General features: G+C 40.2%; 1 protein-coding gene across 1 annotated transcript in view; it reads left to right on the top strand.

Moving 5' to 3' along the window:
- LOC124285313 (fragile X mental retardation syndrome-related protein 1-like) overlaps window positions 1–15,797 on the top strand; it is a 47,890-nt gene extending 32,093 nt beyond the window's left edge. The window contains 12 exon segments of the mRNA XM_046721523.1: window positions 2–63; window positions 483–561; window positions 1,368–1,477; window positions 1,894–1,995; window positions 2,369–2,472; window positions 3,680–3,786; window positions 4,036–4,140; window positions 4,143–4,184; window positions 7,880–7,953; window positions 7,955–7,982; window positions 8,689–8,824; window positions 8,967–15,797. Coding sequence (XP_046577479.1) covers window positions 2–63; window positions 483–561; window positions 1,368–1,477; window positions 1,894–1,995; window positions 2,369–2,472; window positions 3,680–3,786; window positions 4,036–4,140; window positions 4,143–4,184; window positions 7,880–7,953; window positions 7,955–7,982; window positions 8,689–8,824; window positions 8,967–9,138 — 1,121 coding nt within the window. The 3' untranslated portion in view covers window positions 9,139–15,797.
- The last annotated feature ends 4,242 nt before the right edge of the window (window positions 15,798–20,039 follow it).

Below are 20,039 nucleotides of genomic sequence, written 5' to 3'. Positions count from 1 at the left end.
GTGGAAGGAATCACTGGCATCGAGCTGGGCGAGAATACCTGCAGGTTTAAAGTATATGGAGAGGTAAGATGAGTGACACTTTGATGGAAACATTGCAGAACCACATCTGGATGATGTTGACCTATACTGATCCTACAGATTGTTTGTAAAATGTGGTGATAAACTTTGTAGAAGTCAAGTTTGGTCATAAACTGTATTTGATTGATATCATGAGTCAGGATAAGTATAAAATATCAATTTTAATAAAAAAAAATACATTATTAGTGGAATAAGTCTTTGTGTCTTCTGGTTAGAGTTAGTCAGGCCATCCGCAACAGGTGCCTTGTTGTAAGAGGCAACTCATAGGTTTAGTGGGAGGTTAATATGATACATATCACAAATATTGGGTAACAAATAAGAATGTTTGGGTAACTATGCAATCACAACTCAGTTGATGTTTTGTTAATCATATAGAGTGATATAATTGATTTTATGAATTTTAGACTCAAGATGCTGTAAAACAAGCTAGAAACATGTTAGAATTTGCTGAACAGACATTTCAAGTCCCGAGAGATCTAGTGGGTAAGTATTGAGAAACAAAGACATAGTTCAATCAACAAAGTTTTAGTATATTTATACTTGTCATTGACAGACAGTATTGGTCACAGCAGGCTTCATTGACCAGAATATAGATTTAGCTCTGTTTTACATCTTAAATATCATTTCTGAAGCAGAATAGATTTTAGTTGTATGAGGCTGAAAACATGCCCATATCAGTCAGACTGGATTACACATAGTTTGGGGTTCAGTGGGGTAGCTGAATGGTTACAAGCATCCACTTGTCGTGCTAAAGACCCAGGTTCAATTCTCCACATGAGTACAATGTGTGATACCCATTTTATAGTCTCCCCCGACGTGACATTGCTGGAATATTGCTATAAGTGGCGTAAAATCATACTCCCTCACTAAACAGTTTGGTGACTGGACTGCTTTGAAGTGGAACTATGTACCTTGATGGTGTGTGTCAATTTACCCACTCCCTCACCCAGTCGCTCATCCTAAGTAGGAAATTAAGGGACTGTTGTATTTATTTGTTTAGGGGTGGTGATGTAGCCTTGTGGTTGATGCGTTTGCTTGTCACGCCAAAGACCCGGGTTCGAGTCCCCACAGGTACATTGTGTGAAGCCCATTTATAGGGTCCTCCGCCATGATATTGCTGGAATATTGCTAGAAGTGGCATAAAACTAAACTCACTCTCTCACTGTCCATTAGTTTGTTCATCTTCCATACACGGTCAACACAAGATTTTTCTCCTCGACAAGTCAATATTAAAATGTGAAAATACAGGCTTTATGTACCACTCTAATGTGTGACTCGTCTTGTTTCAGCCAAAGTTATAGGGAAGAATGGCCGAAACATTCAAGACATAGTAGACAAGTCAGGTGTTGTGAGGGTCAAAATCGAGGGGGACAATGAAACTGACCAGCCAAGAGAAGAGGTATTACCGATAACATTACAAAATTGATATTTAAAAGGATTTGAATTGCTTCCATTTTTAAACTTATGTCATGTTCAGTAAGATAGATATAAGGAACCAGATTCTTGGATACCACTTAGGGGTCGGTGGGGTAGCCTATTGGTTACAAACGCTCACTCATGCTGAAGAAGGTTCATTTCCCACGTGTGTGAAGCCCACTTCTTGTGTCCTCATCCATGATATTGCTGTAACTTTGCTAAAAATGACTTCAACCATACTCCCTCACTCACTCACTATGCTGTTTGTGTGAAAAGTGTATGTTGGCGATTATTCATTAACTTGATCCCAAATATTAACTATCAGTTTTCTGATAGCTGTTCTGTTCATTCTTTATGAGATAAAATTTTAACATGATCAGATCTCGACTGAGTTTTCAGACCTTTGAATTTCAGGGACAGGTGCCTTTCATTTTAAATTGAACTGTAGAAAGTATTGCAAATGCACAGCTGTTATTAGATTACCACTTAACACATTTACGGGTAAGTTCTATGTCTTCTACATGCCTTGAATATACAGCTGACTGAGATATACCTCTATAGTGAAATGAGAAGTTTGAATTTGAAATTATAATTAAATACACAATAGCCACTATATGGATAGCGTGAATAGACATATTCATTTTAAAAAGAAAAGAAGGAAACCATTTTATGCTCTTTAATACCTAATGGTTGTTGTGATGAAAGTGGCATGTGTTGATATTACTATAGAAAGAAACCAGCGTGTATCACACCTAAGACTTTCGTGACATAAGTTTATAATTATTAAGTGGTCAGTCATAAAGCATAAAGAAAGATGTATGGCCTCCTTGAGCCTGAATATCCCATCAGTTTGTTCATTTTATTTGTACCACAGGAAGTGGAGCAGCTGCGACAAGCAAAGCAGGAGATAGACCAACAGCTGAAGAGTCTCTCTGGCCCCCAGTCTGGGCCCTACTTTCCCCCTCCGCGGGAAAGGAGGTTCGTTTGTTCAGTTTGAAGACATTATGGAATCAGTCTGTTTAGTTGTTGTCTGCTCTAAAGTGATGGTTTAGAGGTTCTGGCTATAACTAAGCTTAGTAAAACCTGGTTGATTTTTCTGAATTATGCGAGGGTTGATTATCAACATAGCGCTTTTGGGGGTATTAAAATGGACTCCGTGTGTGCGTGCGTGCGTGAATGCGTGCGTCCGTCCGTGCACATTTGTCTTTTCCGGAGCAGAACTCTAAAACCGTTCACTATTTCTTCACCAAACTTGGCACATAGATAGATCTGGTGGTGTACTGGTGCCTTTTGGTAGTTTTGGAATTCTGAATAAAATATTTTTGGCGTTTCCGTGGCAACAAGTTTGACTTAGCCTGAAATTTCTTGGTAGTGCTCTTTTCCGGAGCTGAACTCTAAAACCGTTCACTATTTCTTCACCAAACTTGGCACATAGATTGGTCTGGTGGTGTACTGGTGCGTTTTGGTAGTTTTGGAATTCTGAATAAAATATTTTTGGCGTTTCCATGGCAACAAGTTTGACATAGACTGAAATTGGTGATAGTGACCCTTTCTGGAGCAGAACTTTAAAAACCTTTCAATACTCTCCTTCCACTTTTCTATATACACACCTAAATAGTTGACATAATCATAACTCGTAGACATAATCATGAAGGGTATTTTGCCAGTGCGGGGGATATTGATGACTTTGTCTTCTTGTTATTCTGGTCACGAAAGGGAGAATACCGTAAATTGCCGTAGATAAGCCGAATTATGAGGACCCCAAAAAGCAGTCTGTAGAATGGGGTTGGCTTATATATGGGTTGCAGCTTTTAAATCAAACTTTTTTCCAGGGGTAAGAAAACAACATCGTATCACTTAGCGTGAAAAAAGTTATCCAAAGCTCTGTGTAAACCTCTATGATGTGGCTAAAATGTTCCTCAATATGTGTAAGCCATTTATGTGCTTATCACCCTGGCTCCCTTAACTGAGCAGTTCCATTTGAAAGTTTCATTTGTATTGTCAATGTAAAGTTACAAAGCTGCTTCATCCATAAAGCTGTTACATTGTGTTAAGTTGAGGACTGAATATTTTGCCATCTTCCTCTGGGCAAGAAAGTTTGGGTTGACCAGACAGTATCTGCTTCAGCTGCAGCTCTTCAATACTTTGTTTAGTCATAGTTGTCTAATAAATGTTTACATTTCAGAGGGAGCAATGACCCTTACACAGATGAAAGAGGAAGGCGTGGCCGAGGTGGGCGTGGCATGGGGCGTGACGGAGATGGGCAACAGAAGCGGCATGGCATGAACACTGGTGAGATGAACTGATTTCACAACCTAAATACAACTGCAGGGCAGCCTGGTTGTGTAGTCAGTGTATTTGCTTATCTAGACCATGCTTTGATGCTTTCATCTGATCAATTTATAGGATGCTTCTCTGGCAGAGCTCCCATTAGGATGTTGCTGCAATTTTTTACCCTAGGCACAACATCTGTTCTGTGAAGCCATTCATGATGATGTATGACCTCCAAATCCCACCTCACTCTCTCTGTATTGGCATCAGGGGATGAAGCGACGTCTCCAGAGCCTGTTGGTGATTGGTCTGCAGAAGTAATGGCAGAAGAGAGGCGGACATCTGGCTACTTGACTGACAGTGTGTTGAGTGGAAGAGTGGCTACCGAGAGAGGCGTGGCAGGGGGAGGTACTTTCGGGGTACTCATCTCGTAGAGACTCAGGTAAGTGTCACCCAAGCCTGTCAGTCTGCATGAATAGATCAGGGAATCTTCATAGGGAGATAGGTGTGTGTTGCATACTGCTGCCTGGCGATATTGATGATGATGATGATGATGATGCTTAGGAATAGATACCAAAGATCAAGACTACAGGAATGTTTTATTGGTAATCCAGGATAAGTTGAACCAACTCACAAAACAAGTTGAGACAAGACGCTCCACAGCATTTGGGCAATCCTGCTTGGTTTGTTGCAGGTAGAGAGGGTGTATGTGTGTTGTGCACATATCTATGGTACTACTTGTTGGCTAACACCTAATACCCCTTTCTTTACAATGGGGGTGATTGGGGTAGCCTAATGGTTAAAGCGTTAACTCGTCCGCCCGAAGACCCAGGTTCAAATCCCCACATGGGTACAATGTGTGAAGCCCATTTCTGGTGTCCCCTGCCGTGATGTTGCTGGAATATTGCTAAAAGTGGCGTAAAACCAAACTCAGTCAGACAGTCTTTACAATGGTTCACACCAGAGGGTGTCCCTCATATAATGTCATGGGGGTTAATTGTGAGGTCACATCTCAACTTACCCTGGCTAGCCAGTAACATTTCATGCGTGACTGAACCGTATACAGCAGCTTATGATATTTGACTATCACAATGAATTACTGTAACATTAAACTGAACTGTTCACTTAGGATGTGTGATATGACATACAGTAAATGTGCCCATGCATCTGTGAGTGATGTAACAAGACGAGTCATGATTATAGGCTGGACACCATGTTGTGAAATGCTGTAAACCTTAAGACACCATATGTAGAAAAAGGTTTACTACTAGGGGTGAAAGCGATGCGGCTCTTGCCCACGATGCGTTAATGTATTAGCGGTACAAGGCCTTCGGTTCGGTCTGTTTCGGTCCGGTCCGTTTCGATTTGGTAAATGAGATATGATCATAATGCAGGAAATTAACAACAAGAGGCGAGAAACTAGATAGATTTTGACAAAATGATTCGATTCCTAGACAATTTAGAAAGGGGTTAAAGCGTTAGCTTGCCAAGCTGAAGACCCAGGCTCAATTCCCCACATGGCTATACTGTGTGAAGAGCATTTCTGGTGTCCCAGCCAAATTTCTGGGGTAATGCTAAAAGCAACATAAAAACGTACTCACTCACTATATAGTGTTTATATGAAAAGTGTATGTTGGCAGTTTTTATCTGCGTTTGGTATCTAACTCATATTTTGTTGTATAACTACTTTAACATTAAACATATTTACTCTCTCATTCTATTTCCAATATGGCAGTGCATGCATGGAAGCAGGATGTATTGAGACATAACTGTAACTTGTACATGCATGTTGAGTATCTGATACAAATGTATTTCAAACTAGGCATCATGTAATGGAAGAATCAAGTGAATATTCAAATGGGGAAGTGATTAGGGTAGCCTAGTAATTAAAGCATTGGCTCGTCAGCGAAGACCGAGTTCGAATCCCCACATGGGTACAATGTGTGAAGCCCATTTCTGGTGTCCCCTTAGATTGATGTTGCTGGAATATTGCTAAAAGCGGCGTAAAACCAAACTCAGTCAGTCAGTCAGTCAGAATACTCAAATGAAAAGGTATGAGATAAAATCAGGATTACCATTCCTGAAAGAATTTTGGGTTCACTTTGTTCTGTATTCTTGTTAACATAGACAATTTCGGTCTCATCAAAACAGAACCAGAACAAGGCAATGGTGACACCTTTGCTAAAAATTTCATTGAATGGATTTAGGTATGCAGTTAGAATCATTCTAAAAGTTGAATACAGCCAGAATGTCCTATATACACATTTGAAGCTCACTTGGGTGTTATTTACCGTCTTGAAAAGTATAATCAGTGACTTATTCATGCCTTGAAAAAATAGACCTTACATCAAGCTTTGTTTGAACCATGATCCAAGACCTGAAATTTTTATTGTATTTACATCCCAACCACTGTAACTAATTGGGTGGTGGGGTAGCCTTAATGGTTAAAGTGTCCGCTCATCATGCCAAAGACCAAGGTTTGATTCCCCACATGGGTACAATGTGTGAAACCCATTTCTGGTGTAAGCCATGCGTGATAGTGCTGGAATATTGTTATAAGTGGAGTAAAACTAAACTCACTCCCTCACTCATGACCATTGAATATAACCAGATAAGCTTATTGACCAGGTGCAGTGTCTTGAAATAGCCACTAAATTTCCAGTAAAATTTCCACAGTCACTGGCCCGACTGGCTAGTGCATTTTCATGGGGTCATTTGGGTAAATATATCACTCTCTCCTACTTACTAAGTTATAATACACAGGCAAGATTATGGCCTGATAAAACTATTCATCATATTAGCAGCTTAATGATGAAAGCCGTGTCATGCTGACAATATCATATTCTCATCTATTTTTGAAATCTTTTGCCTAGTTTCTACATTCAAATTTGGACTTGTTAATTATTTTGTGGGCTAGTAACTTTCAGGCATAGCAAGCCTGACTGGCTAGCAAAATTTGGAAACTATTTCTCACACTGTCAAGGTGAGGTACAAGAACTTTGATCTTCCGTTTAACATTGCCATTTGGTGAGAGTTGTCTGTTTTGAGGGCAGTTGGAACCTGTCAGCACCTCTGACATTGCATGAATACGGTAGGTAGAAGCATGCTGCAGGGTTGTTCTTTGTTTGACAGATTCTGAACACTATGATGGCTATCGAGGACACAATAATCGGCCCGATCACCTGAGACTTAAAGTCCACCACGGACATGTATGTTGTTTGCTTTCCCCTTCCATGAACTTGTTAATACCAACTCTGTTGAACTAACTCTGGCAGCATGAGTGCATGTGATACTGTTGAAGAGATGATTGTAGTGGATCGGGAGAAAGATTTCATTGGATTTAAGCGACCCTGTTTCATTGAGGCTTAGATAAACTGAGACTCAAGTGGGGAAGAGGGGTAGGGGCAGATCAGTTGGATTTTGGGTAAATTATTTGGTAAATTTGTAAATTTTGTCAGTAAATGTTAGGGTACAGAGGAATACATTGAGTTTGTGTTTGCAATCTTTTGATTGCTAGTTCAGGACATTTGTAAATGTGGATTACGGATAGATAAAATATATTGAAAATGCAAAAACATGAATATCTTTGGGTTTTCTTCACCCAGTAACATTTTGATGAAATAAGGGTCTGAAATTGAATCTGACATAAATCATGTAACTATTAAATGGATTTCTATTGGGTGTTGGCAAAGGAGATTTATTATTCTTGAAATCTGCATTTTATGTCTTTGAAATGAACAAAATCCAGTCCCTTTTTGTCCTAAGTATCATTAGAGACACCAGCATGCTTGCTGCCAGACTTGCTTTATTGTTCTAGATTTTGCTTGTATTTGAAGCTACACTTCATTAACTGAGAACAATAATCAGTGTTGTTTTAAGGGGTGCAGTTGTGCATTTGCTTGACTAACATATATATGTATAGCTGCATGACTTGAATAGTTTCATACAGTCAAAACTATAATCCATCATTTTCTTTCTTAATGAGTTAATCCTTTAAAGAGTCATATATGCATACTTTATTATATTGCCAATAACCGTTTCCCTATTTAAAACACATTTTAATATTTTAAAAGAAATATTATATTTTATCATTTACCGTTACCAATTGTTTTAGTCAATGATGATGATGATTCCCAGCGATAGCCGTTCCGTCGTCGAATGACCGATGATGATGATACCGTCCTAGACAAGCGCCAGTGTCAACAGCCAAGATCAAGGTAACTATTCCTTCACAAAAACAGAGATGGATGTTGATTATCATTATTGTTCCAAAGTTTTCTTTATGGGAACATTAGGCACCACTGGCAGGCTATATCTTGGATGTCCCTGGATCCAGTGATCATGGGCGGGCATCCCAGGTTTGTCCTGAGTTTGGGTCCAAGCTTGTCAGCATGAAACCCTTGCTCTGGGGCTTCACAGAAGTGGTAAGCGTCTATGACCTGCATCATCTCTGTCTGTCCTCTCTCTGGCATCATTAGGGGTGGTGGGGTAGCCTAATGGTTAAAGTATCATCACGCTGAAGACCCCGGTTCGATTCCTCAATGTGTGAAGCCCATTTCTGGTGTCCCCCACCGTGACATTGCTGGAATATTGCTAAAAGTGGCGTAGAACCAAACTCACTCATTCACTGGCATGGTTAGCAAATGATCACTATCTGGAATGCCTCACCTCTCCAGAACTGCCGGTGAATACCAGAAATACATTTCAAAATCACACATTGAACAAAACAACCAGTATATAGCTGGACCATTGTTGATTGCCCTGTTGAACAACAAAACAAATTGTAAATGCATTGTGATTTTGTTATAACAGATTCATGATCGGGCCGGGACGAGGCGGAGGCGAAGAAGCGAAACAGAGTTAAGTGGCAGTGGAGGTTTTACTTCAGGCACTGAGGCGGACACCAGTGTTTTCCAACTTCAGAGGCAGTGGCGGTATGGTGGTATGCCCCGAGGCGGTGCGAGGAGGAGGAGCTGGTGGAAGCAGTGCCCCTCCCACCCAACAGGCTGCTGGCAGAGCTGGCCCGGACAGTCCAGTTCTCAACTTTCTGCTTCAGCGGGTAACCAAGGTTATAAAAACTCTGTAAATAATGCTGATAAGATAAATGGCACTGGTGATGCCAGCTCATGCGCCAGAGCTTCTCGGGGAGGTTCAGCGGTCTCAGAAAGAACCTCCACGCGAGCAGCGTGAGGAAACCCGAGGCTCCACCAGGCGCAAGCAAAGGTGGCAAATCAACCCAGTGGAAGTGACTCAGACTCTAAAAGTGCAAAATCTAAAGTGAACAATCCTGCCAAAACCAAAGAGCAAATGGTGAATGGAGTAGAGAGGTCTCCGTGTGGACAATCCTTGTGCAAAGTACTTATATTACCATGACTGAGTGAGTGATCTACTGCATGAGCTAGCCCCATTGTGCTCCCATACACAGTGCAGTTAGTGCTAACCCCAACCTGGTTTGTTATCTCAGTTAATGAAGAGTGCAGGTGAGAGTTTTATACCTGAGAGATTTGTGTGTACTCGAAAGCGCTACACAAACCACTGATAAAATTCTGCTGCTGAGGGATGCCAAATTTTGTGAATAGAAATTCTCTAGAAGGCGTAGTAGTAGTAAAGCTTGTAACTGAGACAAGTTGTGTGTGTTGAAACAATAGAATTATTTTGACTGACTGAAGAACTTTAAACCTGTGCCTGGAGTGAATAGAGGCAAAGGGAGAGCACCCTTGTAAAGGGAGAGCACTCTTGTAAAGGGAGAGCACTCTTGTGACAGCTTGATTATGGAAATCGATAATGGACTCACTGAAGTTGAATCCATCATGCGACTTGACCTATTTTGAGTGTCTTCAGTTCACGGTGCAGCTTACTTACAGAAGGAGTCAATGAAGACCTCTGCTGAGAAGTTTACCCTCAAAGAGACCACTAATCTACTTTCTTCTCTCAACTTTAGAGTTCTAAATGCCAATAGCATAATTTCGTTGTTAAGGTAACTGAAAACATTGTTCCAGATGTAAAATCCTTACAGTTTGATTTGCTGGAATAATCACAAGTGTTACAGCTGCTGTTTATTATGAATTATTTCACACCTCTCTTTTGAGGTCAATTTTAATATGCATTATCGATAAATGTCTGTATGAGTTTCATTTGAATATAGAATACCTGCCTACTTTAAGCCATGGTGGACTCTTGACTATGGAGCAACTGAGAACACATGGCCATATTGTATATTCAAAGTGTCATCCAAACAATTTTATTTGAAACATGCTTTTTGGGATTGTTGAACCAATACTCTCCTGTTTATTGATATTCTCATATTGAATGAACGTCACCCTTCAGTTGAATAATTTGTTGTGTAGGGAACATATTATCTTACATGCATAATACAAGGTTTGTTTTATCACTGATGGATTCCTGTTACAAAGGGAAAAGAAATCGGAAATGTACCGACTATATATGAGATGGCGTCTGTCTTTCTCATCATTTCCACAAGATGTATGATACTAAGTTGAGGCTCTACTAAGAGCTGTCAGTATAATATTATTCAGTGATCTCTTGAGATTAGAATAAGTTTAATAGAGCGATCTGGGCGGAGGGAGAATTGATATTTTTCTAAATTTGTTTCAGTAGACAGAAAATATTCTTACAGATTATCTGAAAAGAAAAGAATATAATTCTTGTAGCTATTTAATAGAACTTACTTAAAATGATTACTTCAATAGCAGATATTGCTAATTGCAGTAAAGACATTCTGCTACATATGAACTACTTTCCCCAGAAAATGACATGACAGGGACTAAGAGCTTATCTTACGTCTTGATGGAAATCGAACAACAGAGAATTACATCCTCATGGATGGACAACCCAACTTAACAGTTGGACAGATAACATCCAGTAACCATTGGACCCCAAACAACAAGAACAGCTTGAAGACCAAGCTGAAGTTTAGGACTGGACATCAAGCAGTGATCAAGCCAGGCAGCAATCAGGTGATCATTGGACAGTCCTCTAAGTGGAAGTCAAGGACAAATTGTGGAGAAATGTTTCACTGATGTAATTGTGTGAAGCTTGACAATGTTCAAGTCTACAGAATGACTTGCGGCGTCTTTTCGAAAGAGGAACAACCTCTCAGATGAACATTCAGATGAACTTGAGCAAACTTTATGTACTCCGCATCTCCAACACACCATGCTGATACTCATGGCATCAAGACAGTTTGGTAGGATTTGACTTCCTGAAGAGGTGTTAGTTGGGAAGTATATATCTACCACACTTACCAGACTGGGCCATTTGTTAAAGCTTTGAAACTGCGTGCATAGAGCAGCCATGGTACTAAGACTATTCCAAGTCAGTTTTATACCATTATCACTTTAATGTCAATGACAAGGACTTGTAATTATCAGAGCACCATGGTCTGTTTATGCATGCATGTCTGATTCGAAAATGTTGTCGATGATTGTCGGTTTTTGGAAATGCCTGAAGTTGTAGCTTTGCTAAGTTCCTGTTAAGGCTTAACCTTTCTCTCTCTCCGTGACTTCACATGCAAACATTTCTTGCAGTCATGGATGAGGGAAGGTCAACTTCTTTGTCCGTGAACTAGCTTGCCCGACATCTCATGCAGTCATGGATGTAAGAAGGAGTTACTTCTCTGTCTGTGACCTTGTGCCAACATCTCATGCAGTCATGGATGTGAGAAGGAGACACCTTCTTTGTCCGTGAACTAGCTTTGCCAACATCTCATGCAGTCATGGATGTGAGAAGGAGACACCTTTTGTGTCCGTGACCTTGCGTGCCAACATCTCATGCACTCATGGATGTGAGAAGGAGACACCTTCTTTGTCCGTGACCTTGCATGCCAACATCTCATGCAGTCATGGATGAGACAAGGAGTTACTTTACATGCACTGCTTACATGGAGAGATTTCTACACACTATCTCTGACACAGCAAATGATTTCTTTCTGTAGATAAATGAAGTTGGTTGTGCGAGAAAGCGTTGTTTTGATTCTGTCCTAGTTGGGAGCAGTGACAAGTAGGACAAAGCGTGTGTTGTGGTCAATACAAGTTTGTGATTGCTGTGCCCGGATAGTGAGGAGAAGTGTTTCCAGACAGTGCTGTATAAAGGATACTTACTCCAAATGTAATGGACATAAGGGATTGAAGAAAAAAGATGAACATGTCTTCTCCTTTCTTGTGAATCACAAAAACTGCTTTCGAAAGAAAGGGTTCATGTAACTATTTATACACACATTTTGTTGTGTGTACAATCTGTTTGTGAATTAGTATTTAAGCGTCATATTTATATCAAATTGTGTTGTGTATTGTGACATATCAATATAATTCATGGCTTTTAGAATTGAAAAATGCAGTTAAGCTGCACAAAAAAGCCAAAAAAAGCTTGTTTTCCTGCTAATTTCTGTACTATCAGATCTGTGTAGTATTATATCAGTACTGAATGCTGTGAGTTGACAGACTGTTCTGTGTTAACACCCTTTATCAAAGGGAAATGAAGGGGTTATGGCTGAATAAACGTTTTGACTAAGAGTTTACTTTACAGTTTCATGAATGCTGTTTTATTTGTAGTTTAAGATAATATGATTAACACCCTTTGATTTTTGTGAGTGCATTTTCTTGTTTGACCTGTCAATGGTAATTGTTTTGAAATGATCAACTAGGATGAGATTTGTAACTAAAGGCCATATCAGAAATATTGAACTTTCAAATAAAATATTCTGTCTTTAATTTTCAGAAATTGTAGAAACATTATTTGCCCTATTTCTTAACTTTTTGCAATATAATGATCGATGTATTCAAGAATAAGGTGTCAAAACATTTTTGTGAATTGGAATACACAGTAGTACTCAGTTTCAATATTCAGCCAACTGATCTTTGGTCCATATGAACTTCATATGTGATACGTGTGTTAATATAGTTTTCTGGGATTGGTATTAATTTGTTTCTATCAACTGATGTTAAACAATAAGAGAAAGAAATCCAGTCATCTTACTCGTTTATAGATGTTGCATTTGTAAACTGCAAAGTCCTGTGTGTTTTTAGCTATTTCAGTCTATAGAGTTAACATGTGTGTTTAATGTAGCTGTTGTAGTAGTTCATTGTATATTTATGACAAGCATATTTTGGACATTGTATATCTGTTAGCAGATTGCAAACACTATCATGAACTTGACAAGCGTATGACTTTGATGACAGAAGATTTGTAATGATTTCATAAGCACCAACATTGAATGATTTAAAATAGTTGGGAAACAGATCTGTTGTCCTTTGTCAGGAACCCTACATATTACAAGAACAGGTGCTTGTGGCTTTAGAAATCTCTGGTATACTCAACGCTTTGTAACTCCCCAAAAGTCTTGTATGGAATCTTCCAAGCTCTTGCAGTGGAAGGAAGTATCTGCAGATTTCCCTGGGGTGAGTGTTGGACACAACATTGTTGCATCGTGCAACAGTGTTGCAATGGATGAACAAGACATGACCAGCTGTGTTTCAGAGCTTCTTACCATGTAGTGTGTGCTTTAGGATAATGGTTTGTTCATTTGAATTGACATGTTGTTCCCATGGGAATTGCATTGGTGTCAGAAAATATATGTTTGTGTTCTATATCACCCTGGAGCCTAAAGTTGATTAAATAATTTCAAGAAATGTTCTTGACTTTGACAGTATCTTATTTTTTGTTGTGAGACTGAATAGAGTTTATATATTCAGCTTTGAATTAATTGATGTTTATTATTGAATTGTGACTACAATCTTACACCTAAATATATCTGTTCTTGAAATCATTTCTAACAGTATTCTTGCTTGCCACATTGAAATGATGGAGGTAGAAGTACTATGACTTCCTTTCTCTGTGAACACAGCTGGTCTCATAGCAGTCACCACTGGTTACCATTGACATGTACATAATGTATTATACTTCCATGCTTATGAGACAAGCAGATGACTTTATTTGTGGTACTTGAACTAACCTTGACTTTGGCATTGAAAAAGCAGAGACTTCGTGTTGCATACCCACCTTAATCTTCTCCCTGTATGGCATGACATGACAGAAACAATGATTGAAACAATTCCATTGAAGATGGAATAGCAATTTATCAATAGACTTAACACGAACTAAAGGTGTCATTTTTTGTTTGTGATCTTTTTAAAATTACACATGTTGACTGATAAAGCAGATGGACACCTGTAGACAGTTTAAACATCACCTGACCTTGATATGAACACTGAAAGACTCCAGTCTGTGACCACCTGTCTGGTGTTTTTAGATAGGCAATTGTGTCCTCTTGCTGATATATTAAGCTAGAGGTTGTGCTATCATTATACAATACAGTATGTTCCTCCTGTCTGGTATAGAGAACGTCCCACCTTGATGTATGCCTTCAGGTTGGGTTTAGGTTAGATGCTGTAGACATTTTAGTCAGTTCCACCTGTCTGCTGTGGAGGCAGGAAAGAGTCCCATCTTGTAGACCCTCGGCTTGGGTTCCATCCAGATGCTGTAGACATCTTGGTCAGTTCCACCTCTCTGGTGTGGAGACATAGGAAAGTGTCCCATCTAATTAACCCTCGGCTAGGGTTCCATCCAGATGCTGAAGACATCTTGGTCTGTTCCACCTATCTGGTGTGGAGACATAGGAAAGTGTCCTATCTTGTAGACTCTTGGCTGGGGTTCCATCCAGATGCTTGTATAGTTCAGTCAGTTTTTTCAGATTTACAGGACAGGTGCCAAATTGTAACGTAATGTCAGTGTTGTTTAATCTGTCTATTCTGTTTTTTTCTCTACCAAGAGTGAAATGGACAAAGAAAGTACTTGCGTGGGTTAAGATCCTGGTTTGTCTTGCTACCTGTATTGACCTTTGAACAATCTGCTGTTACTTGGCACCTGGAGGGAGTGTCCTTCTCATCCTCACATTCAATAATGAGGCATAATTACATGTGCACATTGCATTGTCATGAGAACACTCCCTGCTTACAATGGCCAGCCTTTGTTCACAGATCCAAACAGAAGGACCAGTGCATATTGGATGTTTCATCTTTGTCTTGGTGAAATGCTGAATATAGAATTTGTGACATAGGATGAAGGTTAAAATTGATTCATCTGAAACAAAGAACTATCTTAAAATACTTTTGAGTTTTTTACTTATCTTCTCTTATTTCAATGACACTCATTTGTGCAATGTTAACTATCTGTTATGTGAGACACTGTCCAGAGTGGTTATTGTCAGGTGGAAGATTACAGTGAACAACGATGATCTTGAATGGGTGTAGGAAGTCACATTTATGTAAATACACACATATTGTAGATTGATGTCCACAACACTTACAACTCAACTGGTAAGATTATATCCTGATGTTTGCATGTGAAATACAGTCATTACTGAAGAGTGTTTGGGGAAAAGTAATAACCATAGGTACATTTGATCAGGTTTTGCTCTGATCAAAAATAATTCGATCGCGTAGAGACAAAGTGTCAGAAACAACAATCCCTCCAAAACTATCCCCGAACAGACTTTACCCCTGTGACAGCTGAAGTAGACAGACTGTTTTGTGAAAAGGCACAGCTCAAAAAGATATTGTTTTTTTTTCTTCTTCAGAGTTCCAATAGTTTACTTAAGTGAAAGATCAGTGTAGCGATGGTTTCTGTAAAAGATTGCATCTGAGTTTTTAAATGGAATTTTAGTAATTACCTTCTTGTTGCCTTAATTTCATGCTGTGATTGACTTTATCCTGTTGCCATGGTAACCACGCTGCTTCTTGATGGGGGAGGGATATGTAGTGTAACCAAAGAGACAAGATCAAGTTGAAGTTTGTTAGTTGTTGTGCTGAAAATATTGTTACAGGTTTATAACTGCTCTCAAGTTACAAGTCATCCTCTTCAACAAACAGGCGCCGGTCCGTCACGATGTGAAATACCATTTGTTCTGTTTTAACTTTGAGTTGACTTTGTTCCTATTTTCATATCCTCCTCTTGAGAGAGAGTAACAGTGCTGTAGCAAGTAATATGGTCAGGTTAAGTTTCAGTATTTCAAAACATATCAAGCAATGATTCATTCTGTTTTGTATCATTTATGGTTAATACAACAGCTAAGGGTAAAAGCTCAAGAACAATACCATGCACTAACATGGATTCTGACTGAAGCTGTGACAGGTACTGTGATCTACTTTCAGAATTTAAAGGATGACTAAGCTTGGACAAAATGGCAGTCCCAGCAATTTTCAATCTGTTGATCCAAAACATTTTGCATGACTGTTTGTGATGTTAGAGAATCCCACCCAAATGTTTTGTTTTTTCCTGTTTTTTCAATACAAATCGTTATAAATATTAAAGATTGAGTTTTTACGAGTAGTGTTGATATAAAATGCTGTTTGTCATCCAAAATCATATAAATAGTTTTCCATGATGTAAACACCAGTCTTGAGTCGCGAAAAGTACAGGTAACCAACTTCAGAGATTTCTTGCTGCTGTGGCCATCTCCTTTATATAACAATGATCTGCAAAGTAATGTGAAACAATTTTGGTTTATCTCCTGGGTAACAAGTTTTGGATTATAAAACCCAAAGTAGCGTTACTGTTGCATTATCCAGCCTTGTACATCACAACTTGCATGAAACACCGGACTAGAGAGCATAGACCCTTTGTTAAAGCATGTACATGTGCCCAGCCTTGTCATGGCATCAGGTGCACAGTCCAGCGAGTGACTTGCTACAGCACACCTACTGAAAAGTGACAACTTCATGACTAACCACATGCCTTCATGTCCCATCATTCATCCATTGACAGATGACATCTGATACTGTGTCTCAGTTTGTGTCGAACTTGAAATAGATTTGTGATGAAATACAGCTGTTATAAATAAAAGAAAATGAAAACCGAATATTTCTTGACCATAACAGTTAAAACATTCGGTTAACAAGGGTTTTAAAGGAAACAGAATAGATCGCCTTCAGTAGGCACCCAGTTCATCCATGTTTGGAAACGTTCAATCTTGAGTGATTTAATCCATAGAAACTCATAAGGTCTTGCATCCGCTAATTAGTCTTGTCATTTGAGATACGATCAAATGTCAGTAAGTTGTCAGCAAGTAGTGGGTTGTGTGCTATTGCTGCTAAGTTGAATCAGACCAAATGGGTGTCTCAGTATCTGAGGTCATCTGCCAGATCTCTTCACATCACCATAGTAACTCAACACGAGGTAAAATACCTCACTGGGTGAACGTGCTTGTCATCTCGAGAGGTGAAGAGTGTCTTTGCTTGCAGATTGTAGTAGTCATGTCGTAGGACAAGAGTCATCCTATTTATTTTCCATTTTATTATAATGACTGAGTTTGTATTTATGTTAGGTTTCAAATGCCGATTGTGCAGATCTGTTCTCAAATTAAACCCGATGCAATAATTCTTGAGTGTGTTTTCTCTTTTTCTCATTCCAAAGAAGACTGAATAGGCATTTGATAGTGCGTATGTAATGGTTCCTTGGCATTGCCCTCCAAGAGCTGAAGAGCAATCCCGGACAGTCACATTGGGTGCTAAGGTCTCAGGATGTACACTCTGTCCGAGGAGATTCCACAGATGCTTTATTAGGGACATGTCAGGGGTCTTAGCGAAGTCTGACTCAATAACCCTGCTTTCCTGATGGCGACCTGATCACAACGTCCAGCATTGTCATCAAAATGTGTGCCCGACAATTACAACAAATGGAACGACAGGAACAAATATGTCAGCATTGACCAGTTTAATGTTCATGAACAATAATCAAATCAGGTCAGCCTCCTCATGTAATACTGCCCAACACCACCAAATGACATGAGTCGATCATGGAGTAAACCGAAATAATTTTAAGTTGAACCATATCTGTTATGATGCGTATAAACACCACTCCTGTATAGCACCTCCGTCATAATCCGTCAATCTCTGAAATTTTGTCTCACTTTATATTCCCTTTTACCCAGGCAGTTTCGACTTAGTACCAGTTATAATGTATATATTATATACTAGCCACATAAAAGAAACTGTGCATTGTCAAAACATTATCCCAGTTGATAAGTACCATAACAATGTCAAAGGAACATATAAACTTTAATGGAGGATCATGAGACCATAACAAGTCGGGATAATTTCAATTGAGAAGTCAATCACAATGACGTCACGAGTCCACAAGCGGGACGGGTCAAACGACCATGTCACAAGCTCAATAACGGGTATGTCCACCATCGGCATTGAGAAACAGCAGTGCATCGACGACGCATAGAGCCTATCAAACGTGCAAGGAAGGCTTGTGGGATGTCACGCCAGATTCTCTCTCGACTTCTGTTACAAATTCAAGGACGTTATCTGGCGGATGAGGAAGACGACGTAGACGTCGACCCATCTCTTGTTCCAAACATGCTCTATCGGGGAGAGATCCGGTGAATTTGCAGGCCAAGGCAGTAAGTCAACATTGTGGTGTTGCAAGAAATCCATAGCAACCCTTGCCGTATGAGGGCGGGCATTGTCCTGTTGGAATGTTAACCCAGGGCCATGACGTTGCAGAAAAGGAATTGCCACAGGTCGAAGAATCTGATCCCTGTAGCCCACACCAGTTAAGTTGCCCTGAACAATCACCAAATCATCACGGAACCACCACCTAAGCGATTCCTCTCCAAGACACAGGCCTGTGCATAACGTTCTCCCACGCGTCTATAGGCACGTTGACGTCCATCACTATGGTAAATGTTAAATCTGGAAAACAACATTTCTCCACCAAAACAAGGGTCTGCGGACATGATTTCGGCACCACATTCGGCGAGCTTGTCGATGACGTGTCCGGATAGGCCGTATGGCGGGACGTCGTGGTCTGATCCCGTGATGACGTAAACGTCGAACTGTGTTGGGGTGGATACGGCGAAGTCCTCGGATGGTTCATCAGCAGTCATCTCTGCAGTCTGAAACCTGTGGCGAAGATGGGTCACCCTTATCCATATGTCCTGTCTTGGCGTTGTTACACGTGGACGTCAAGAACGTGGCCGATCGTTGACGTCATTTGTGTTCTGGTAGCGTCTCACCCGTGCAGAAATGGTGTTCTGGTGGCAGCGGAAATGTGCAGCCCAATGGCCTCATGACGTTGTGCAGACGTGAGCCTTGGCATGCTGTGCGTTTCAATAGCCGTTTAATTTTTTGAATGATGGCAAGGGCAGGGGTTGGGCTTTCCACAGTGACAGTATTGTGTGGCATTCATTTGCTCTGTTTCTCTTGCAGGTGCAACAATGTATCGCACGTCTCAAGGACGAACCCACTGACGTCACGGAACGTGGCACGTGCATGCATGTTGGATACATGTCACTAGTCTCGAGTTTCAATCCTTATGTGTCTACACAGGTTTGATAGATTTTAAATTTTTGTATGCACAGTTTCTTTATGTGCCTATTATATTTTTATTTATATATAACTGACACGATAATATATACTCACACGCAAAAAGAAACGCAAGTCTAGTGTAAAGTAGATATGTACTTATTTTTAACAGTATAGAATACAAATACCAACAGCGTCAGATATACAGAAATTTGAGCAAGAACAGTTCATTGGCAACAAAAACAGATGACGTCGATACTTTTTGTGAAAGCAAAAGAGTTGCGCAGATTCTTGTCAATTGCCATGACGTCATTCAATACCTGGTGTGGCAAACCATTAGCATTGATCACTGCAACACATCTCCTGTGTACATAGAGTGGGATCAGGCGGTTCGTAAAGGCCCTAGGGGTCCTCCTGCGCACATCCAGAAGAGCTGTGCGAAGTTCATCAGCAGTTGTAGGCACTGGTCGCACTTCATTCAGGCGCCTTTGAACCTCATCCCACAAGTGCTTGGTGATGGGGTTCAGGTCAGGGCTGAGAGCTGGCCACGGTAGGACACGGATGTTTTGTTGTTGAAGAAAGTCCATGGTAACTCTTGCAACATGTGGACGAGCGTTATCCTGCTGGAAAAGGTGGTTACGATGTTAGGCGAAAAATGGAACAACATGGGGTCTGATGACTTGGTCAATGTAACGCTGAGCTGTCACCCAATGTCCTCGACCTTGACCCACATTCTAGAAGCACATTGGTCCAGGTCTCGCATTAAGTCCAATTCCGGCCCTAATCATGACACTAGGTCCACCCCATGCATCCCTTTCCAAAACATTTCTGTCAGCAAAAACGATCTCCTTGACGTCGCCAAATCTGACCCTTCCATGTGCATGTGACACACAAAACCGACTCTCATCAGAGAATATGACATTCACGTTGACACCAGTTTTGATGACC

This window comes from Haliotis rubra, unplaced genomic scaffold (genome assembly GCF_003918875.1).
Source record: "Haliotis rubra isolate DU_JTF1 unplaced genomic scaffold, ASM391887v1 Scf359, whole genome shotgun sequence".
Taxonomy (NCBI): Eukaryota; Metazoa; Mollusca; class Gastropoda; order Lepetellida; family Haliotidae; genus Haliotis; species Haliotis rubra.
This window is presented reverse-complemented; position numbering and strand designations above follow the sequence as displayed.